This window comes from Neomonachus schauinslandi, chromosome 10 (genome assembly GCF_002201575.2).
Source record: "Neomonachus schauinslandi chromosome 10, ASM220157v2, whole genome shotgun sequence".
Lineage (NCBI taxonomy): Eukaryota > Metazoa > Chordata > Mammalia > Carnivora > Phocidae > Neomonachus > Neomonachus schauinslandi.
The window spans coordinates 35,173,257-35,197,596 of record NC_058412.1 but is presented as its reverse complement, the minus strand read 5'-3'; the positions used below and the strand labels follow the sequence as shown (position 1 = coordinate 35,197,596).

General features: G+C 37.9%; 1 protein-coding gene across 3 annotated transcripts in view; it reads left to right on the top strand.

The window, feature by feature from the left end:
* Nucleotides 1-24,340, top strand: part of NPHP1 (nephrocystin 1) — a 54,114-nt gene that overhangs the window by 13,119 nt on the left and 16,655 nt on the right. Inside the window, exons 5-17 of one of the 3 annotated variants that reach the window (XM_044918614.1) lie at nucleotides 152-192; nucleotides 232-383; nucleotides 690-791; nucleotides 4,116-4,210; nucleotides 4,537-4,579; nucleotides 5,469-5,553; nucleotides 6,892-6,986; nucleotides 8,823-8,951; nucleotides 15,164-15,238; nucleotides 17,005-17,115; nucleotides 18,356-18,438; nucleotides 20,900-20,976; nucleotides 21,881-21,980. In XM_044918614.1, coding sequence (XP_044774549.1) covers nucleotides 152-192; nucleotides 232-383; nucleotides 690-791; nucleotides 4,116-4,210; nucleotides 4,537-4,579; nucleotides 5,469-5,553; nucleotides 6,892-6,986; nucleotides 8,823-8,951; nucleotides 15,164-15,238; nucleotides 17,005-17,115; nucleotides 18,356-18,438; nucleotides 20,900-20,976; nucleotides 21,881-21,980 — 1,188 coding nt within the window. Of the gene's footprint in view, nucleotides 1-151; nucleotides 384-689; nucleotides 792-4,115; nucleotides 4,211-4,536; nucleotides 4,580-5,465; nucleotides 5,554-6,891; nucleotides 6,987-8,822; nucleotides 8,952-15,163; nucleotides 15,239-17,004; nucleotides 17,116-18,355; nucleotides 18,439-20,899; nucleotides 20,977-21,880; nucleotides 21,981-24,340 lie in introns of all 3 variants that reach the window. The other 2 variants (XM_044918613.1, XM_021697460.2) reach the window with 2 other exon arrangements.

The following is a 24,340-nucleotide window of genomic DNA, read 5'->3' as shown; positions in this document are numbered from 1 at the left end:
ATGGTAGAAACCATGAGTTGTGCTTTCTCCTTATTTCCTTTATTTGCCCAGCTCCAAATACGGGTAGGATCTTCTGTATGTAGAAGCTGTCCTCATTACTTGATCTGTTATACGTTATTTCAAGTGATCCTTATAGAACTATTTTTCACAGAATCGGGGCACCTACTGAAAGAGAAGATGATGATTCTGCTGGTGAAGATGAAGAGGAAGATGATGATGATGATGATGAAGAAGAGCGTGAAGAAAGTGGTGGGGAGGAAGAAGAAACAGAAGAGGAAGAGGAAGAGAAACAGGAAAATGAATCCCACCACCAGGCAACAAGTAAAGAATACATTGCCATTGGAGATTTTACTGCTCAGCAAGCTGGGGATCTTACATTTAAGGTAGAAACAAGACTAGAACCTAACCTAAGGATAAGTTTGCACACCTGACAGAATAAGAAAACTCTAGCTATATGCCTATATTACATGTTCCTGGTATTGTTTTTAAAGACTCAATCTCTTTTAATAAAATAAGTAAAAATTATGATTTATAGACAGTAATCGTGTGAAATTATGTTATCAAAGTTATCTGGTAGGAGAATGGTGAAATTAAATGCTATTTTATTTTTGAAAATAGTTTCAGTGTTGATAATTTCTAATTTAGGGGTCAACTTTCATTTAAAATGTTTTACTTTGTTTTGATTTAAGAAAGGGGAAATTCTCCTTATAATTGAAAAAAAACCTGATGGCTGGTGGATAGCTAAGAATGCCAAAGGAAACAAAGGTCTCATTCCCAGAACCTACGTGGAGGTTAGTCTTTATTGTTTATTCTTTCCCTTTTTCTCCTTTGAAGACTTTTTCCATTAAAAAAATTTTTTTTTCAAAACTTGTCTTCATTTTTAATAAAACGTTAAGCTGTATTCTTTGATCAATTAACTAGTGAATGACTTGAGATATAGAATTTACTTTAATTTTAGAGGGACAGGGCATGGGGAAAATCTTGTGTGTTAACAGTCCTGGGGATCTGTGAAGTGCTGTTATGCAGGTGAGGCCTAGAATGTTATGACACAAAGTGCTTTGTGGATTAATGCTGATCATAAAAATTAATAGTTTATTGTTGGTTATCAAAAGAAACCACAGTTAACTTTCACTAATATACGATCCCTTACTAGGATGTACACATACTATACATGCATGTTTGCAGCCCTTTTTTTTATATTTCATTATATAGCATGGTCATTTTCTTTGCCAATATATATCTGTCCCCAGATATCTGTGTAGATCAGCGCTGTCCAATAGAAAAATAATGCAAACTGTAAATGCATTTATAATTATCTCATAACCACACTGAGATGTCTTTTTTTCTGACACCACTTCTAACACTTAATTGTGTGATTTTTTTCTAACACCAGATACATGTTATTTTCCACACCAGTTTTCTGAAACCAATCAGGTGTCCAACAATTCAATTCAATTCTGACACTAACTCCTGGAGTTAGCGCAGACCTGTCAAGTTAAGGGCTTACCCCAGGAGCCACCCTAATTCAGATGCCAGTCCCAAGTTCCATGGACCACCTGTACTTCTGAGTGACCAGCTATAAATTCAGTTCCCACATGCCTCCTCAGGTTTGATCATTTGATCGAGAGACTCCCAGAACTCAGGTGACCTTACCTGTGTTTACCAGTTTATTATAAAGGCTACAGCTCAGGAACAGCCAAATGGAAGGCATGGATAGGGCAAGGTATTGGGAAATGGAAAGAGTGGGACCTGGATCTTCCATGCCCTCTCTGGGGCCACCCTCCCACCCAGCACAGCATTCTATGTGGTTACCAACCTACAAGGCTCCCAAAACCCTGTCTTTTAGAGGTTTGTATGGATGTATTGTTACATAGGCATGATTGAATAAGTGATTGGCCATTGGTGACTGAATTCAGTTTCCTGCTCCTTTATCCTCGCTGAAGGTGAGGAGGGTGGTAGTGGTGGTGCCCTGAAAGTTCTAACCCTCTAATCACATGGCTGGTTCCTCTGGCAGCCTGGGCCCCACCCCACCCTATCACCTCATTAGCATAAACTCAAGTCTGGTTGAAAGGGGCTTGTTATGAATAACATAAGACACTCCTATCACTCAGGAAGTTCCAAGAGTTTTAGGAACTCTTGCCAAGAAGTGGGAATAAAGACTAAATATATATATATTTTTTATTATACAACATGCATTTGAAAAAAGGAAAAAAAAAACAGGTGACATTTTTAATAATATATATTATCTAATATATCAAAATATTATCATTTCAGCCTATAATCAATATTAAAAAAAATTTTCTTTTTTTTCATACCAAGTCTTCAAATTCCAGTGTATATTTTACACCAAAATAGCACATCTCAGTTTGAAGTAGTCTCACTTCAAGTGTCCGTAGCCACACGTGGCGAGTGGCTGCTATATTGCACAGTTCAGGTTTGAATCATCTTTTTCATTGGTAGCATAGTATTCCAATTCCATGTAGATGGACATGTTGTTTCCAACCTGTAAGAACTACAGATTATGTTGCACGGAGCTACAGTTAGCTTCCACTGTGAGATACAAAAGATCCCCCCAAATAGTGGCTTAAATAAGGTAGAAGCATATTTGTCTCGTGCATGGAAGAAGTGTGGAGGTAGGCAATGAAAGGAATGTGAAGGCCCCATCTAATATTTTACTCTGTACTTAAGTGAGATGCAAGTCTTCCAAAGGTTATCTAAGAGATAGGTAAATTGGCTGCTAGATATTTTAATGATTCCAAGAAGCAAAAGAAGAAAGGGGAATAAGAAGCCAAAAGGCATGACCTGCTGTCTTTTTAAGATGGTTTCCTGGAACTTACGAAAAACCTTCCAATGATATCTCCTTGATCAGAATCGAGTCTGTTGTTAACACCTAGCTGCAAAGAGGATTTGGAAAATGTAGACTTTTAGCTGCTCATTGCTAAAATCAGGGATTCTGTTAGAAAAGAAGAGGTGGAGGGGCACCTGGGTGGCTCAGTTGTTAAGTGTCTGCCTTCGGCTCAGGTCATGATCCCAGGGTTCTGGGATCGAGTCCCGCATCAGGCTCCCTGCTCAGCAGGAAGCCTGATTCTCCCTCCCCCACTCCCCCTGCTTGTGTTCCCTCTCTTGCTGTGTCTCTCTCTGTCAAAAAATTAAGTAAAATTTAAAAAAAAAAAAAGAAAAGAGGTGGAGTTTAGGTGGTAGACAACCAACAACCTGTGTTGTAATCAGTCTGCACAGACATCTTTGTAGATTTGTCTGATTTATTCCCCTCAGATAAATTCCTAGGTGTTCATTGCTGGTTCACAAGGTTTACACCTTTATATTTTGTAGTTTGCCATTTTGCCTTTCAGAAAAGTCATGCTTATTTGTTCCCTCATCCCCAGCATCTAAGAGTACTTTTTCCCCATACATGTGCCACGGATGGCTGCCATCCATCCTTTTGCCAGTGTGGTAGGCAAAAGGAGGCCCATTATTGTTTTTATTTGCCTTCATTGTGCTGCTAAAAAGGTTGAGCATCATTTCATATACTTTATAATCATTTCTATGTCTTCTTTGTAAATTGCCTTTTCAGTTCTTTTGACTATTTTTCTAAGAGACTTTTTTTTTTAATTGTATTGATTTATAAGAGTATTGTAATATTTTCAGGATAAGGGTATTAACCCTTGGAAATCTGTGACAGGTATTTTCTTTTTTGACTTTGAACCGTGTTTATTTTTTATGTTGCTAAGTCTGTCAGTGTGTCCATGATTTTTCATTTTGGTATTAAAATTGGAAAGGACTTCCCCATCTCAACATTATTTTCTTCTAACACTTTTCTTCTAACACTTTTCTAAACACTTTAACACTTCTAACTTCTTTTATTTCTACTTTCTTTTTTTATTTATTGAAATAAATTCTGCTTGGAATTTATCTTGATTAAACTTGCTCTCTACCTCTATCCTTGTAAATTTTTCAAATAGTGAAGTTATCGACAATATGTTGAAATCTTTTTCCCACTGATTTCTGATATACCCATCGTGTACATTCCCACCTATAGTTGAGCCTTTCTGAAAGTATTTTTATTGGTTGATTTTTGCATTAGGTAAAAAGCACTTCATATTTCAATAATTTTTCAGCCCTATGATAAAGAAGGCCAAGACTCAAGTGAAGGCAACGAAGAAGATGTAGAGGTGGGGGACCAAACAGCAGAAGGGGAAGAAGTTAAACAAAGGTAAAAGGTGTGAGAGGATATCAGAGTGAGTTTAAGAAACTTTTTGTTTATTTTTACTGTTGTAAATAATTCAAGAATTTTTGAAAGGGAAACAACTTGCAGTTTGAGTTACTATTTGCTTAAAGATCAGTACTACTTTAATTTCGTGATTATTTTTAGTACATGATACTATCCTTTCTTGGTTTCATTTAGAGACTTTTAAGTTTTTAGAACTTATTGACAATTAAATACTTTGTTCTTTGATTGAAGACGCTCCCTAATTGAGCCAATAAGCATGAGCTGTCTGAACTGTCTGTGCACTCACCTTGCTATTTTGTGCCCCCCAGAACTGATTCTCACTGGAGTGCTGTCCGAAAAGCTATTTCAGAGGTTGGTATCACCTGTTCTGTTAATGATGTCATGTTTTGTTACCTAACAGTTCTGTTAGAGTGCAGATTCAAAACAGGTTGGAGACTTTGGAAGATAGCATCGGATCTTAAGCAGGGTACAGGGCACGGAATGTACAGAGTATAAAACATACGGTTCTGGCTTAATAAGCCTATGCTCCAAGTAATATTTCTCCTTAGGCCTTTTCTGTAAGAAGAGTAGATTTGAGGACTTGCAACTATCTCTTACTGATTCTGCCTGAATTTTCTACCATTTGGATAAAGGCTGATGTTAAATTCAGTTAATATGAAAAATTCCAAAAAGCTCAAAAAAGTAAGAAATTATCCATATTCCTATCATTTAAAAGAGTTACATAACAAAATGAAAATCCACTCCTTCCCTCCCATAACTAATCACCATTAATAGTTCAGTCAATACCCTTTCTGACGTCTTACCCTACTTACCGCTTACGTGGATGTGCTCATACGTATGTATGTGTGTGTATGTACACATATACAAAAAAGCCATGAATTCTTCAGTGCATATCAGGTTCTGATGTTAACTCAGCTGTTACGTGGCAGTACATCGTAGAGCGGGACCGGGGTCGGGACGTTTTGATGAAAGATGTGCAGGAAGCACCTGGTCTGGAGCACAGAGCTCTGCTCACCGGGCATTGCATGGGGCTTGGGTTCTTGGGAGATAACGAGGATTCAGTGATGGATGGCATCCTCTGGAATTTGAGGTTAAACTGCTGTATTTGTCCACTAAAGTCTGTGTTTGTGATTTCCTTTTCTGGGTCGTAGTTGCTATAGTGATAAGAGAAAGTATCATGGAGGTGAGGAAACATGAATGAAAACAAGCAACTCAGTTTTGTCTTTACTGTCTTCAGCAGATAAACACTGTTGATGTGTTGACCACAATGGGAGCTATTCCTGCAGGGTTTCGGCCTTCCACACTCTTCCAGCTTCTGGAGGAAGGTAACAGGTGTCTTTGAGCCACCACAAGCTTAGAGTTAAGCAGTCAGGCTTTATGTCTAATGTTATTGTTTTAGCCAAAATAAGATGTTTAAAAAGATGTTGAATATCACATCTTTTTGGTACTCCTCATTTCCTTCATTTTTCCTATGACAGTGGAGGAAGGATCCCTGATCCTCTTAGATTCCGGTCTGTTTACCTGTGCTCTGGCTTCTAGCCCCTTTGCTTTATTTCAAAAAATATGACTCTTCTAATTATGAGCCCTTTTGTGTATCTTCAGCCCACCACCACCCCTTCCCTGCACCAGCTCCTGCCCTCATCAGTCTACCAGCATGCCTGATACCTTTAAGACCTAGCTCCTCTCACCCTATCCCACGTTAGCCAAAGCCTCCCTTTCTCTCCCTTTCTTCACAGAAAGATTTTTCTGAAGAATTGTTATCCATTTGCATTTCCGTTTTCTTATTTGTTCTTGGATTTCTCTGTACTTAACAACATTTGTCCATAAGCTCATTAAAGAGAAATAATGTTGGGGGAGGATCTCCTATATACCCTGAGTTGTTGAGTTATCTGTGGAAGGGCTGCTTTGAGGTTCCTCAGCCAGGAAGGCTCTTCTCAGCCCTCCCTGAATGTCCATCTCCTTCTCATCCTTTGCATCCCAGGGGAATTCCATCTTCTCAGAGATGTCCTCTTTGAAAAACACCCTTCCACTTGAGCACCCTTTATGGATCTAAGTTAGTTTATAATTATTTTATTCTCTCGTCTACTTATTTTTTTAAAATTATTTCCCCCACTTAACTGTACACTAATAAGGGCAGGGGCTGTATTTCTCTGATTCACATATGTATTTGCAGGTCCTAGCAGAGTGCCCGGCACACAGTGGGAACTCAGAAATGATTTCTCAAATGAATAAATGATTTTGTAATCAGTATTCTTCATAATAAAGTATGGGAAAACAGTATAATAATGGTTTTGTTTTAAGAAATAAAATTAATAATTATATATTTTTCTAAAGAGTATTTACACATTTTCTGCATTTTACAAAAATATTTGAATGGATCATCTTCATCACAGGGCACGTTATTGGCCTAAAAGTTTTTAAGATTTTTCTTAAAGCTGCTTTAAGATCAGCTCTTATGTGCTTCGGTTTTTACTTTTTCTACTGTTATTCTTACAGGTAAACAAATCTCTATTGGCATATATGTTTTAGAAAGCAAGTTCCTAGTAAGCAGCTTGACCTTTTGGATGTCTGTTTCCTAAATTTGTCACATAACATCATACATTTTTGGCTTTGGATTTCATTCCTTTCTTTGTAAGAAGATAAAAGAAAAATTGTTTTTTCAGGGAATCAGTTTCGAGCAAGTTACTTCTTACAGCCAGAGCTCACTCCTTCACAACTGGCCTTCAGAGATCTAATGTGGGATGCTAAAACAGGCACTGTGAGTATGGTTGCTATCAGCAGAATTATACCTTTCCATATTTGGTTATGGTTGCAAGTATACAAATAGCATGTAAATTGATTAATGCATTCTAGAAAATTAAAACATTGTTTCTGTATTTTAATTTTTAAACACTCAGTGATCATTTCATTGCTAAGACAATGAAAGTGTCGCTCTCTTCTTCCATTGTTACAAAGGAAGTAATACTAGTTATCTCTCTTACTCATTCTTTGCCTCGGTGAAAAAGGCAATGATAATAATACTTCTAACGTAGGGTTATTATGAGAATTACATTGTATGTGTGGAGGGCTTAGAACAGTGTCTGGCACATGATAACTCAGTAAATATTAGCCAATATGTAGTAGTAGTAGTAACATTTTTTTTCATTAAGTGGGAATGAGGAAGTTGAAAGTCCTTTATGATTATACTTTTTTGGGGAGAGCTTAGAGTAAAAGATTCCTGGTATCCCGAGTACTTGAAGTAGGAAATACTCTTGATATTTAATTCTACTCTCTTCCTTTTTAGCAGATATGAACCACATTAGAGCACATCACTCCCCTTCCTGTTTACCTTCTGCCTTTTCTCCCTTCCTCTCTCAGAGCCTCAAGGGAAAAATAAGAGGACCCAGTGTGGTCAGGTTTTGTGGGGAGAGGTGGTGTAGAATTTTCCCCTCTCAATCCGAGCATTGCCTGGGACCCTTCTTAGTGTGAAGTATCTTTTATTGCAAGTCAGCAAAGATGTTGTATTTTGTCTGTTTAGTGTACTAGTACTTGAGTAAATGGCATTCAGTTTTATGAACTTGTACCCAGAGAGCTAAATATTCAGCTCTCATTTCTTAAATTGAAAATGTTGACAAGCTGTTAGATATTGTCTCATTTTTTCAATGATATAAGGTCTTTAAATGAAAAGGCCGATGACCATAAAGCAGAATGTTGAGTTGAAGATGTTTTTATTTTTATTTATTTATTTTTTTTAAGATTTTTTATTTATTTGACAGAGAGAGACACAGCGAGAGAGGGAACACAAGCAGGGGGAGTGGGAGAGGGAGAAGCAGGCTTCCCGCCGAGCAGGGAGCCCGATGCAGGGCTCGATCCCAGGACCCTGGGATCATGACCTGAGCCGAAGGCAGACGCTTAACGGCTGAGCCACCCAGGTGCCCCAAAGATGTTTTTAAATAAGAAACCAGAGTGCCAATTTATTTATAGACTTTCTGAACTATACTTGTGAAGTAAAACTGAATAATGCTATCCAATGGTCAGTGCATTCTCGCCATCAAAACATCTGTGTAAGAAGCCAAGGAGCAGTGTAGGTAAATGCTTGGAATTAAAACAAGGAGGAGCCAGATGGATAATATTAATGCCGGCTGTCATTGGTTATTATGCTATGGTGACCTACACTTACCCACATTATATATGAACTATAAGAATGAACCCAGAATGCCATGATTCCATATTAATGCCAGATGTCATTGGTTATTATGCTATGGTGACCTTCTACACTTACCCACATTATATAAGAATGAACTGGAATGCAGTGATTCAATAATCAGGTCATTCATTTTACCTGATTGTACTGACTGTTTTTTCATTATGATTTTTATGTATTTATCCCCAAAATGCAAATATTTCAAATACAAAGATTTATGGAAAATTTACCTAAGTTTTTTATTTTAATTTGAGCAGACTATTGAAACTTTTTTTGTGTATATTTATGTGTAAATTTTTTTCATCCTTTTTTATTCTATATACATTTTAAGTATTTATAAAAGATGCTTTGAAAATGAATTTGTTTATAAGCCATAAAATAAACCTATTTTATAACTAATTTTTCTCTCAGATCAGGTCAAGACCAAGTCGTGTTTCATTCATTCTGACCCTCTGGAGCTGTAAAATGATTCCTCTTCCAGGAATGAGCATCCAGGTTCTCAGTAGACACGTACGCCTCTGTCTATTTGATGGTAATAAGGTGAGCTTACTGAGGAGTAAATCAGTTCACATCAGTCTGGAAAAATATTTTGTTAAGGCCACATATTAAACATGTACTGCCTGGGGTATGTCTATGTCTTTGTCTCTCTCTCTCTCTGTATGCGTGTGTATACGTATAAAATAATATGTGATAGAATGCAGACCATAAGGGTTCTGATGACATAGGCTTAATTCCTGGCTCTTTCAGTTGCTAAGTGCATGATGTTCGTATATATATCACAGTTAACTCCTCTAAAGCCTTAGATTTCTCACTTACAAAAAAGGTACTGATGCCTATCTTCTAGTATTGTATATAGTTCACGTCTTGAGTGTACAGAATCTAAAGAATCTAAATGAAAGAATCTGAATGACTCTTAAAGAATTGATTTGTTTGTGAGATACAGCTTAAATACAGTGCTTAGCTGGAAGTTTGTAGCTTTAACTGAAGAGCCAAAAAGAAAGACTTAAAATCAGTGATCTAAGCTACCAACTCAAGAGGCTAGAAAAGGAAGAGTGAGTTAAACCAGAAGAAAGTAAGATGGAGGAACTATTAGAGATAAGAGTGGAATTCAATGAAAAAAAAAAAACATTAAACTTAAACAAAACAAACCTAAATTTAAAATGCCAAAAAAGAGTAGAATTTAATGAAATAGAAAACAGATGAACAAAAGAGAAAATCAAAAAAAGCAAAAGTTTATCCTTTGAAAAGTTTACTAAATTGAAAAATGCCTAGTAACACTGATAAAAGAGAAAAAGAGAAAAAGAAAACAAATGATCAGTATCTGACATGAAAATGGAGATCTCACCACAGATCCACAGACATTAAAAGGATGATAAAGGGATATCATAAACATCCTTATGCCAATAAATTTGACAATGTAGATAAATAGATAAATGCCGTGAAAATCATAATTTATCAAAACTGACATAAGAAGAAATAGGAAAGTTGTAAACTCTGTTTAAAAAAAATTGAAAATGTAATTAAAAATCTTCCAAAAAAGAAAACTCTAGGCCCATATGGCTTCACTGGTGAATTTCTCTAAACATTTAAGCAAGAAATAATAGCAATAGTACATAAACTCTTCCAAAGAACAGATAAAGAGGAAATGCTTCCCAACTCATTTTATAAGGCCAGGAAAAACATGATACCAAAACATGGCAAGACATTACAAAAAAGAGAAATTACAAGACCAGTATCCATCATGAATAGTGACACTAAAATCCTAAACAAAGTATTAACAAATTGAATCTAGCAATATATAAAAAGGATAATATATCATGACTAATTGGAGTTTATTTTAGGAATTCAGTTGTACACACCTGTGTAACCAACATTTAACACTTGAAAATAGATCATTGTAATTTGCCATATTAACAGAACTAAAGTAGAAAAGTCATGTGATCATCTCAAAAGATATAGAAAAAGCATTTGACAAATTTCAGCACCCATTCATGATTTTTAAAAAATTCTCAGCAGAGTAGGAACAGAAGGGAACCTCCTCAAATTGGTAAAGGGCAATAAGAGAAAGCTAAAGCTGACATCATCATACTTCCTGGTGAAATTTTTAATACTTTCCCCCAAAGATCAGGAACAGATCAAGGATGTCCAAGAAAAAAAAGATAACTCAGTTTTTTAAGTTGGCAGAAGACTTGAGCGGACACTTAAATATATCAAAAACCAAGAGACATAAAAAGATATATATAACATATAAGAAGTCCTCAGGGAAATGCAAGTTAAAACCACAGTGAGAGGGCGCCTGGGTGGCTCAGTTGTTAAGCGTCTGCCTTTGGCTCAGGTCATGATCCCAGGGTCCTGGGATCGAGTCCCACATTGGGCTCCCTGCTCGGCAGGAAGCCTGCTTCTCCCTCTCCCACTCCCCCTGCTTGTGTTCCTGCTCTTGCTATCTCTCTCTCTGTCAAATAAAGAAATAAAATCTTTAAAAAAAAAAAAAAAACACAGTGAGAGAGATCCAACTATATGCTATGTATAAGAAACCCACCTTAAATATAATAAATATAGGCAGGTTAAAAGGAAAGGGATGAAAAAGGTAGACAATTCCAAAAAGATAGTAATATTCAGAACAAGGAAAATTAGCAGGAATAAAGAGACATATTACATGATAAAATAGACAATTCAAGAAGACATAATAATTCTAAATATGTATATACCTAATATTAGAGCTTCAAAATACATGAAGTAAAACTTGATAGAACTGAAAAGAGAAACAGGCAAAACCACAGTTATAGTTGAAAACTTTAACACTTCTCTCTCAGTAATCTATGGGACAAGCAGACAGAAAATTAGTAAGTATATAAAAGAACTGAATTAACACCATCAACAAACTAGATCTAATAAACATTTTTACAACAGTTGACCCCAAAATAGTAAAATACTCATTCTTTCAAGTGCATGTGGAACATTTGCCAAGAGAGGTGGCCCTGAACAAATTTAAAAGAATTGAAATCATACAATGAATGGTCTTTGATTACATAGAATTGAATCAGAAAGCAGTCACAGGAAGATAACTGAAAAAAATCCTTAAATACTTGGAAATTCATGGACTAAAAGGAAGTTTCAAGGGAAATTAGAAAATAATTGGAGCTGAACAAAAAATGAAAATGTGTCACATAATTTGTGGGATGTTGATAAAGCATTGCTTAGACAGAAATTTACAGCACTATGGGGCACCTGGGTGGCTTAGTCGTTAAGTGTCTGCCTTCGGCTCAGGTCATGGTCCCAGGGTCCTGGGATCGAGCCCCGCATCGGGCTCCCTGCTCCGCGGGAAGCCTGCTTCTCCCTCTCCCACTCCCCCTGCTTGTGTTCCCTCTCTCACTGTGTCTCTCTCTGTCAGATAAATAAATAAAATCTTAAAAAAAAAAAAAAAGAAATTTACAGCACTAGATACATTAGAAAAGAACTCTCAAATTGATAGTCGAAGCTCCCTCCTGAGAAGGTGATGCTTGGGTGGAGATCTAGGGATGAATAGACCTTAAGAGGGTAAAGGGAAAATGGAAGTGTGAACCTGGCCAAAGGAGCAGCACAGGCAAAGGCCTTAGTGGGAAAGGCCTTGGGGAAGGCCAGTGTGGCCGAGTGGAGCGAACAAGAGGAAATGTTGGATGGAATGAAATGGGAGATGTTAGGAAGGAACACAGTGTAAGACACTGTAAGCCATGATGTAAGGGAGTTTTGTCTTTATCCTAAAAACAGGGAAAGTCATTGGAGGAAGTGATATAGTTTAGATTTATGCTTTAGGAATATCTCTGGCTCTTCTTTGGAGATGAATAAGAGGGGGGCCAGGAGAGACATGAGTAGACCATTTAGAGGCTATGGCACAGTGTGGTGGTCAAAGGGTAGCAACGTCATCTCCAAAAAAACGAAATCTGGAGCCATTTGCCCCAGATTAACCCTGGCTCCACCAGCTTGATATAAGACACTGACCAATTACTTGGCCTTGCTCTCTCCCCTTTGTCATCTGGCACATATCGCTTAGGGTCCATGTGAGGATGAAATGAGTTAATATAACCAGTAAAGCACTTAGAACATACATAGAACATGTTAAGTGTGGCTAGATGAGATATAAGGCTAACAACATAGACTAAGGAAGTAGAGATGGAGATGAGAACTATGGCCAGAAGGATATTTAGACCATAAAAACCACAATTTGGTAATGGCTTGGAAATGGTGGGTGAGGAAGAGTGGGGGGTCAAACATGACCCGAATCTGGGTGGATGGCGGTGACATGCAGTGAGACAGGGAGCACTGAGAGCCAATCAGGTTTGGAGGACTTTGTGGGTTTAGCTTTGCTCATGCTGAGTATACTTCCGGCTCCCAGTGCCTTTCTTTTTTCTGTACTTGTGCGATTCTAGTGATCCTCCCTCATTTCTACACACCCTGTACAAAGCCACTGCCACTAAGAAGCCAGTAGGTGTCACCAGTGACCAAGAAAAGATGAATTGGCTTCTTTGCTCAGATCTGGTTTGATACTTCACTTTACCTCTTCCTGTTCTCATATATGAGAACCTAAAGATTGAGATTTTATTTAAATAACATGTCAGAATAATAGAAGTGATTCATTTAAAAATAATAGAAGTGAATTTATGTAACTAATTTATGGCAGATTCCAACTGACAAGTTTTAGAAGATATGTAATAGTTACACAAATACTCATTGCTAAGAGTGCTGCCCTAGTTCCAAATAAAAAGCATTATTTTTAAAACTCTACATGCACTGAGAACCACATCACACAGTTTATATTTACTTCAGCAATCAAGCATAATTTAGAAAACTCAAGAGAAAATCTGTTGTATTTACTCTCACTTTTACTCTTTTCATTGTTCTTCCTTCCTTCCTGATGTTCAAAGATCATATCCTTTCTGTTTAGAGAATTCCCTTTAACCATTCTTTCCGTTGGCTACAGATTCTCTTCATTTTTCTTTATCCAAGAATGTCTGTTTCCCCTTCATTCCTGAAGAATATTTTCACTAGATAGGGAATTCTGTTGTTTGGTTTTTTTTAGCACTTGAGAAATCTTGTTCGACTTCTTTCTGTGGTTTCTGATGGGAAATCCACTGTCACTAGAATTGGTGTTCCCCTATTGGTAAATCTAGGTGTTATTTCTCACTGCTTTCAAGATATATGTGTTTGGTTTTTGTACTTGTCCTTGGGCATGGGTTTCTTGGATTTATCCTGTTTAAGGTTTGCTCAGCTTCTTGAACTGTAGGTTTGTGTCCTTTGCCAAATTAGGGGATATTTTAGCCATTATTTTCTTGAATACTTTTCTAGCTCCAGACTCTTTTCTGGCACTCTGATGACATGAATGTGAGATCTTTTGTTATAATTCCACTGGTTCCTGAGGCTCTGTTTATTTTTTTCCATCGATTTTATCTTAGTTGTTCAGAGTGCTGATAGGAAAAGATATTTTCCTATCTTCAAGTTCACTGTTTCTTTTCTCTCTTTTTTATTCAGCATTTGAGTCCCCATTGAGTTGTGTGTGTTTGTGCACATGTGTGTTTTTTACTGTGGTTATTATATTTTTCAGTTCTAGAATTTCCACTAGGTTCTTCATTTTATCTTCTATTTTTTTGTTGAGATTTCCTTTTTTCTTTCTTGACACTTTGTATTTCTGTATTTTAAATTTGTTTCAGACACGTCTGTAGTTGCTTACTGAAGTATTTTTCGGTGTCTACTTTAAAATGCTTGTCAGTTAATTCCAACATTTGTGTCATCTCAGTGTTGGTGTCTGTTGACTGTCTTTTCTCATTCAAGTTGAGGTTTTCCTGATTCATGGTATGATTAATCACGGTATGATTTTTTATTGTATCTTGGACATTTTGGGTGTTAGGAGTTTCTGGATCTTATTTTAACTTGCGCTTTAGCAGGCCTCTGACGCCAGGCTGTCAAGGGAAGGTGGTGCCACCTCACTACTCCAGGTGAGCGTGGAAGTCCAGGTTCCCCACTTGGCTTCTGTTCACACCCCTGGGTGTGATTAAGTTGCAGGAAGAATATAACTTATGCGGCTGGAGATCTTGAAGAAAACTGAGGCTGTATATCTGGGCTGTTACCAGCATTGTCTGTCCTTAGTGGCAGGGTGATGGGCTACCATAAAATGCTCTTAGGGGTCACATTTCTTAAAAGGTCATTCGTATCTGAAATTTCACTTCCTTTTCTGATAAACCTGTTCCAGATAGTATTTCACTTACTATAATTTTTTACTAGTGCAAAGATCTGAGTCTGAATTTATTTCATCAGTTCTTTCGTTATTTTATAAATTAGTGCCATAACAGTTTTTTGTTACTCGTTTTTAAAGTTCTATATGTACCTGATATAAAAAGAAAACAAATTACAGAGTTGCACAAACTAAAAAGTGAAAGAACCCCCTTGAGGCCCTCTGTTCCACACAGTATAGCCTGTTCACTGCTGTTTGGGATGTAGAAGTGGTGACCTGTTAGGTTTTTTTCTTTTTAAATTTTTAAAAATTTTGTTTATTTTAGAGAAGGGAGAGGGGCAGAGGGAGACCGCGAAAAATCCTCAAGCAGACCACCCCCACCCAAGCATGGAGCCTAGGGCTCGATTCCAGGACCCTGAGATCATGACTGGAGCCCAGATCAAAAGTGGGATGCTCAACCTACTGAGCCAGCCAGGCACCCCTAGAAGTGGGGATGTTTTAGAGAGCTCTCTACAGCATGATCTCAAATAAGAAAATCTCATTTCAGGTTCTGAGCAACATTCATACAGTCAGAGCCACATGGCAACCTAAAAAGCCCAAAACATGGACCTTTTCTCCCCAGGTAAGGAATCTGCTAAAGGAATGGAATGAAACGTGAACCTCTTTTACCTGTTAAGTGATAGGCAATTGATTTCTGAAGCAAAGCTGTCCGTGTGTATCTCTGAAATAACGTATTTAGGTTAAGCACAGAATATATGGGGCCAGATTTGAATCTTTAGATTAATGTTCTTTGAAGACTTTGATAAAAATTACTTTTGTTTCTGACTCATCAGAATTATAATTCCTATGAATCATCTCATTCAGTGGATTTCGGGGTTCAATTCTAGGAAATGCCCCCTGATGAAAATGAAAACAAAAAGATAAATTTAGGAAGTGTTTTTCACAAATGAAATCAACCATGCTAATGAGAGCTGTGCTTTCTTCAGATAAAATCAAGGGTGACGCCCAGGGCTGGTACATTATACCCAGGCACCGTCAAGCCTGGAACAAAAAAAAAGACTGGAATGAGGTTAGGTGGCTTCAAACCACGGAGTCCCTATGACATAGATGTGAGTGAACATGAAGATTTGATATCTTGATGTTCTTATTATAATACTGTCTGTAGTTTATTTTACTTTACCTTTTTTCTGCCTCTAAAGTTTCATTACTTTAATGTTTACTTCCCATAACTAATTCCCTTGGGGCACTGCACCCTAAAAGTCCTCCATTAACCTTTCTCTTACTGCATCCGAAGATCTTCAAGCAGTAGGGGTTCAAGGAGAGAGCACAGGGCGTGGAGGAGGCTTGCGTGCTGCATGTGCCCCCGCTTGCTTTTCGCGCATCTCCTGGAAGTCCAGTTTGATCTAAGCGCCCTACTGCTTGTATTTCGGCACAACGCTTCACAGTTCTGATGTTGCATCTCTGTGTATATGAAGCATTTAGGGTCGAATTTTCTAATTTTTTCTGGATATAAAGATGAACTGTTTGGAAGAAGAAATAATAAGAAATTGTTCCTTTGTTGAGGGAAATTAAGCGTCTATTAGGTGTGAGACATTCTTCCTAGCCACTGTGGGAACTTACATGTTGGTAGAGAAGAAACATATACAGGTATAATAACAATAGCCTGTGTTTATGGAGCTCTGTCCATGTGCCAGGCACGGTGGTAGGTCCTCCTGGGCATGTTCTATGATCTCATTTAATCCTTGGAGTAGCCCTGTGGGGGCGGGGTCTGTTGATAACCACCACAAGGACAGAATGTCACGGTTGCCGGACTCATAAGTGCTGTGGAAGCGCAGAAGAGGGTGACATTAATTCCAGCCCTCAGGCTCAGGGAAGCTTTTGTAGAAGAGAAACTAAACTTTGAGGGTTGGGGAAGATTTTATAGGCAAGACAGGAGGGTGTGGTTGTCCAGAAAGAGGAAAAGGAATGAACAAAAGAGAAAGGAAAGGAAAATTTGCAAGGCACACCTCGGGAAAGTTGAGCAAATGTGTGTATAAAGTCTTCAATTTTAGTTCTGTTTACAAAAAACAATGGTTAAGTTAAATATCTTATTATATATGCAAACTATTTTTATAACACCTCTGAGGACTTAGGTACAGTACTTGTTTCACGTTAGCCTCTACTCTCACCAAAGAGTGAGTGAAAGTAAAGGTATTTCCCGCAACACAAAACTTAAATTTTTTAACTTGAAATTACTGGTGTAGATGGGTCCAATCCACCTGCTTTCTGTTTCCTTTAAAAGACCGTTATTATGGTGCAAAGGTATAAACTACACACAGACAAGTAGAGCTGAAACCTCCCTCCCATTTTAAATTTGTATTAGTAACTTAGTTTTCTTTATTGTTTCAGGTTACTGGCATCTTGCCCTGCTTGCTTGATGGTGATTGTTTTATCAGATCCAATTCTTCATCTCCAGATCTTGGAATATTATTTGAACTTGGAATTTCTTATATTCGCAATGTATGTCAGTTGAAAGATAAAGCTTTGTAATGTATCAATTAAAGGGAAGTTTTAAAAAAAAGTCTATTTACAAGTAAAATAATTGAGGTTTTTCTATGTAATAAAATTTTAATCTCTCGAGGAATGGGAATGGTGGTTCTAATTTATATATAGCGCTGCTTTTTCAGTAGCATTTACAGTAAAAGTGTATTTGTTTATAGCTTGAATGAACTCCAGTGCTTTTAAAGAATGAAGATTTGAAAAGGATGAGACTTTGTGAAAGTGATAAAAGATATTCAGTGGCATTCCAGGGCTGTTTGACCTCTGTCCTAGAGGGTCAAGTTATACTTAACCTTGTGGATGATGCTTCTAATTAAGGGACCTGACAGAGTGGTAATTTTTATAAAGGCACCAGAAACTTGGATTAACTCATGTCATGTAAACAGTTGAACCAGTAGGTATGGGTCTGTGATAGTCTTATTTATTTTTATTTTATTGAGTCTTTTATTTTAATTACAGTATGTTAACGTACAGTGTTATGTTAAGTTTCAAGTGTACAATATAGTGATTCAGCAGTTGTGTACATTGCTCAGTGCTCATCATGATAAGTGTGCTCTTAATCATCCTCACCTACTTGACATGATAGTAATTTAAATGTCTCCACATTCTAATAATACCTTGGTAGGTGTAGTATATATACTTGGCCTCAAGGTGACCCAGAGAACCAACTGCTATTATATTAATAGTATCACACCATCCTTTCATTTCTTTAAGGCAGATGCATCCAAATGTGTTATGGGTGGGTAGGACAGGAGACGGAAGTAGGGCCCCAAGCAAGTCCCTAGTGGCCTTCAGCAGTTGACGGTGGAGGTAAAGTTCTGACGGATGATTAAAAAAAATGATTTAATTTGTGCATTCCATCTCTCATTGGGGCAAAGCTGCATAATCCCATGTAGTACTGATATGGTTTAGATCATTCCACAAATACATCATTTAAGAAACAATAGCAACAGTTGCCACATCATCAGGTTTACGGAATTTTCAAAAGTAATTTGACAAGATAGGATTTTCACTTTTCACATACTGCCTTTGCCATCTGGCCTGCAAGGAAAATGGGACCCACTGTATTTCACTTTATTTTCTTGTACAGAATTTTTTAGTCCTAAAAGTGAATGCTAATTTTGTTCCCTTTAAAGGACTTGGTATGTGCTTTTAAATTTGGTTCAGATAATTAAATTTTGTATGCCTGTTTATTTCATAGTCAACCGGTGAAAGAGGAGAATTAAGTTGTGGCTGGGTGTTTCTTAAACTTTTTGATGCCAGTGGAATTCCTATTCCAGCAAAGTAAGTTGCCTATATATTCCTTCCAAATGAGTAATTTTGTAGAAATTCATTATTTAGAATCTGGATATCTCAGGTTTGCAGAGTGTATATTCTGTTAGCATTTCAAAAACTTGTGGGGAGGGGGCTTTTAATTGATCTTTTAATGTTCTTTGAGGTGGTATATGAAAACAGCATGCACAGGGTCATCTTAGAGAGGAAGAAATGCCACTTACAGAATAGGTATTTTAAAAGATGTTTACTCAGGGGTGCCTAGCTGGCTTAGTTGGGTGAGCATCCAACTCGGTTTTGGCTCAGGTTATGAACTCAGGGTGGTGAGATTGAGCCCTGCATTGGGCTCTGCGCTGAGCATGGAGCCTGCTTGGGATTCTCTCTCCCTCTCCCTCTGCTCTTCTCCCACCCCTGCTCGCTCACTCACTCACTCTTTCTCTCTCAAATAAATAAATAATAAAAGATGTTTACTCTCTGCTGAGAATATTTTTCAGTAAATTTCTGTGGTATTAGCACATTTCACAGTGCTGAAACAGAACCTGATTCTCTCCAGAGTGGAAAAGCTAAGTCCAGGGTCCCCAGGTCCTCTGTGACTCTACCTTTCTCCTATAGGTGATATAGGAGATTACTGAAATTGTAATGGCAGTCACTGTAAACGAATTTAAAACTTAAAACCAAAAGGCAGACTGGTACCAAATATCTGCATTATATACAGAATGGTCAGATTATTATCCCTAATATAAAATGGGTTCTCAAAAATGAATAAGAAAAAGACAGTCCAAGTTTTTAAATGGGCATACACAAAAAAATCTAAGTCTAGGATACAAACAAGAAATTCACAGAAGAGAGACACATGGGCAGTCATCAGGATGGTAATTAAGATCCAAGGTTTGGAATTATAACATTCAGGGCTCTCGGCCTGGCTCTGTCTGTGTAACTGTAAGCCAAGTTCCAGGTTCCTTGCCTGTAAGCTCCAATTTCCTCTCTTTAAAATGGGAGATTGTAATAGTTCCTACCCCAAAGGGTTATTATGAGGATTGATTCAGATAATGCTCCCTGCCTTCTGTGACTTCTCCTTACACCCCAGGGGCGGGCATGGCCTCTTTACCACAGGGCAGAGGTAAAAGTCCGGGCTCCACTTGTCCTTCTCTGACATCATCCCGGTGATAGGGAGAAGGGCACGGCCTCCCAGAACGTAAAAGTCCAGTGTGCTTGTGATTTAAATTTGTTTTGTTTTGTTTTTAAGAATGTCTAGGGTTTTTAGCTGTACCTAGTGGGAGGGAAAAGGGTGTTTACTCCATCTTTCCAAAAGGGAAGTCACAGCTATTTTTCTAAATGAGGTAGAAGCCCATGTATTGACACTGAAATATTTCCAATGTATATTATGATATGGAAAAAGCAAGTTGCAGAATAGTATGTGTACTATGGCTCCATTTTTTTTCATGAAAAACTGTATTTGTGTGTATATGTGGGCGGGCCTATGTAAAGTGTTCCCAGAGGTTGCCTCTGAGGCACAGAACTAGGGAGGTAATGCAGTGGGATTAAAGAGGACTTTTATCTTCTACTTTCTATACTTAGGTAATGTGCAACTTTGAAAGAAAATGTGTCAGTTTTGAGATTTACTGTGTATATATGTATATTTGTTTGCATTTGCATAGAAAAAGGTAGGGCAAGGGCCTTACCAGACTAGAGGGGATGGGATGGGGAGGGATGTTTCGGGGTTTTTTTGGTTTTGGCTTTTTTTTTTTAAGATTTTATTTATTTGAGAAAGAGAGAGCAAGAGCAGAGGGAGTGGCAGAGGGAAAGGGAAAAGCAGACTCCACTAGGCGGATCCCAGGACCCTGAGATCATGACCTGAGCCAAAGGCAGACACTTAACTGACTGACCCACCCAGGCGCCCCTGTTTTGTTTTTTACTTATCATTTCTATGCCATTTAAGCATTTGAAAAATACATTTAAAATACATCATTAATACATTCATTAATGTAAGTCATTAAAGTCAAAACACTTTAATGGCATCAATTAATTTTTCTCATTTTAATGGGGAAAAATGTATTTTCTATAGTTCAAAGTTAAGAAAGAAACTTTATTTACTGAGGTAATACCTCACAGAGGAATCAACAACTTTTATTCTCATTTAGCAATGAAACAAATAAAATGTCTGGGAATGTTATCTGTGCTAAAAAATATTTCACTACTGATTTCAGTGTTTCAAAATAGAAACACGTGGGGCGCCTGAATGGCTCAGTCGTTAAGCGTCTGCCTTCGGCTCAGGTCATGATCCCAGGGTCCTGGGATCCAGCCCCACATCAGGCTCCCTGCTCAGCGGGAAGCCTGCTTCTTCCTCTCCCACTCCCCTGCTTGTGATCCCTCTCTCGCTATGTCTCTCTCTGTCAAATAAATAAATAAAAAAAATCTTAAAAAAAAAAAAAAAAAAAATAGAAACACGTGGTTTTTTGCTATTCTTTTGTAGAACGTATGAACTCTTCTTGAATGGTGGCACCCCTTATGAAAAAGGTGTTGAAGTGGACCCTTCAATATCCAGAAGAGGTACAGCTCTTAGGCATGGCTTTCTCTCCTTCCCTGAGAAAGTACACAGAATATGCATCAGCAAAGAGAGCTATATTCTAATAAGCATAACATTCTTCACTTGAATTCACATTTTTAAAAATAAGTCATTTGATAGTAAAATCCTAGTCACTTTTATCTAAGTGCTTCTTTTCTTGGTAGCACATATAAGACTCTAACGTAGGCAATCAGAAAGCATGAGGACCGTTCATTAATGCCTTCTCCTTGAACACTGGGCTGATAACTTGTGACCGCCACAGAGTGAATGACATAGACTAACTCCCAGGTTGCCTGTTGCTGGGCTAAAGGACGTAGACATTTCAAATTGTGGTACACATGCCGAGTTGCCTTCCACAAATATTGAGCATCTTTTAATATATTCATTGACCAGGCACTGTGCTAAATAATGGGAAAATGGAGAGTAAGACAGATCCGATCCTTGCCTTGCAGAGCTCAGCTCCTGAGAGATTTGGAACTCTCCTTGTTTCATAACTTAGAACACATAGCATTGCTGCTGCCCTGGTGATGCCTGTCCCAGCTTCTTGGAACAGGGAAGGGCTTAGGACCTGGGAAGCAGTTGGATCTGCCTGGAGTCAGGCATGCGTTTTTAAACTCCCTTTATCCCTTTATAATATCTGGCAGCGATGCTGTCGAAGCTTCTGGTGTAGTGGCAGCTCCAGGGGTACTTAGGGAGCCCGGGAGGCTTTAACGCCATGCTTTATCTCTTTATCAGCTCATTTAGGGTATGTGAGGGACTCCTGCTTTTCATACAATTACTATTTTTACCCCAAATCTTTGTTTTTTTGTAAAAAGTACTTTGTTTTATTATACTCACTGTCTCAAGCACTTCCAAGTTTTGACATTTATTTATTTATTTTTTTTAAAGCACATGGGAGTGTTTTCCATCAGATGATGACAATGAGAAGGCAGCCTCAACTCCTAGTAAAACTGAGATCTTTGAACAGAAGATCAAGAGACTTGCTGAGGTTGGTACCCACTTACCTGGCCAGTGAACTTGAGGCCTTTCGGCATCTAGAGACCATCTCTGCTTTTGGCTTCTCCTCCTGCTTGATCATCTTTTGTCGGTTAGTTTGTTCCTCATTAATTCATCTGCTGAGGATCAGCAGGGAAATGGAATGGTAGGAAAATTCAAATCAGCTTACGCTTTTGTTTACTGGTTAGTTCAAGTGATACATTTGGTCAGAAATAGTAGAGAAACTTGGCTAAATCGGGCTTGCCATCCACAATCCTGTCGTCAGGGAACCGTTTTTAAATATCAGGTTAGTTAAGGTATAATTTCCATGCAATAAAACTTACCTTTTTTGGTTTACAGTTCTCTGAGTCTTGACCAGTGTATACAGTCGTGTAACTACCACCACAACCAAGATGAAGAACATTCCCATCACTCTAAACAGCTGTCTGCTTTGTGGTCAGCTCCCCAGCCTCAGCCTCAGGCAGCCACTCATCTGTCTTCTTTTCCCGCAGTTTGTTTTTTGTTTTTCAGTTTTCATTTTTTAGTTTTTAGTTTCAGAGGTAGAGTTTAGTGATTCATCCGTTGCATATAATACCCAGGGCTCCTTACATCAAATGCCCTCCTTAATGCCCGTCACCCAGTTACCCCATCCCCTCACCCACCTCCCTTCCAGCACCCCTCAGTTTTTTTCCTGTAGTTAAAAGCCTCTCATGGTTTGTCTCCCTCTCTGATTTTGTCTTATTTTATTTTTCCCTCCCTTCCCCTATGATCCTCTGTTTTGTTTCCTAAATTCCACATATGAGTGAAATCATATGATAATTGCCTTTCTCTGATTGACTTATTTTGCTTAGCATACTACCTTCTAGTTCATTCATGTTGTTACAAATGGTAGATTTCATTTTTTGATGGCTGAGTAAATTCCATTGTATATATACACCACATCTTCTTTATCAATTCATCAGTCGATGAACATCTTTCCATAGCTTGGCTATTGTGGACATCACTGCTATAAACATCAGGGTACAGGTGCCCCTTTGAATCAGCATTTTTTTATCCTTTGGATAAATACCCAGTAGTTCTATTTTTAACTTTTGAGGAACGTCCATACTGTTTTCCAGAGTGGCTACACAGTTTTCATTCCCACCAACAATGCAAAAGGGTTCCCCTTTATCCACATCCTCGCTAACATTTGTTGTTTCCTGAGTTGTTAACATTAGCCATGCTGACTGGTGTGAAGTGGTGTCTCACTGTGGTTTTGATTTGTATTTCCCTGATGCCGAGTGATGTTGAACATTTTTTCATGTGTCTGTTGGCCATTTGTATTCCCAGCAGTTTTGTCTTTTCCAGAATGTCATACATATGGAGTCATTCAGTATGTAGCCTACTAGGTCTGGTTTCTTTCACCCAGCATACTGGTGCATTTGAGAGTCATCCATGCCATTGCATGTAGTAGAAGTTGTTCTTTTTTGTTCTAAATATTATTTCATTTGATGGATATACCATAATGCATTTATCCATTCACTAACTGATAGACATCTGGGTTGTTTCTAAGTTTGGGCAATTTTGAATAAAGCCACTCTAAATATTTGCATACAGGTTTTTTGTGTGTGGCCATATGACTTTATTTTTCAGAGGTATAAATACCTAGGAGCGGGATTGCTGCATCATCTGGTGTCCTTCTAATTTTATAAGAAACTGCCAAATTGTTTTCCAAAATAGCTATAGCATTTTATACCCCCAGCAGCAATGTATGAAAGTTCCAGTTAGGCATATTCTTGGTATTATCCATTTTTTTCTATTTTGGCCATTTTAATAAGTGAGTAATGGTATCTCCTGGTGGTTTTAATTTGCATTTTCTTCAGGGAGCTTTTTTTTCTTTTTCTTTTTCTTTTTTTCTTTCTTTTTAAAGATTTTATTTATTTATTTGACAGAGAGAGAGAGAGACAGCGAGAAAGGGAACACAAGCAGGGGGAGTGGAAGAGGGAGAAGCAGGCTTCCCACAGAGCAGGGAGCCCAATGCAGGGCTCCATCCCAGGACCCTGGGATCATGACATGAGCCGAAGGCAGACGCTTAATGACTGAGCCACCCAGGTGCCCCTCTTCAGGGAGCTTTTTAAAATTTATTTTACTTTTTAGTTAATTTTCTTTTATTGATTTATAGAGCTCTTTTTAGATTTTTTATTCCAGTATAATTAACATACAGTGTTATAGTCATCTCAGGTGTACAATATAGTGATTTAACAATTCCGTACATTCCATACATCACAATAAATGTACTCTTAATCCCCTTCACCTATTTCAAGGAACTTTTACACTAGTAGGGTCCCAGATCTGTCACCTTCCAACTCAGTAGCCTCTTGGACAAGTCATTTA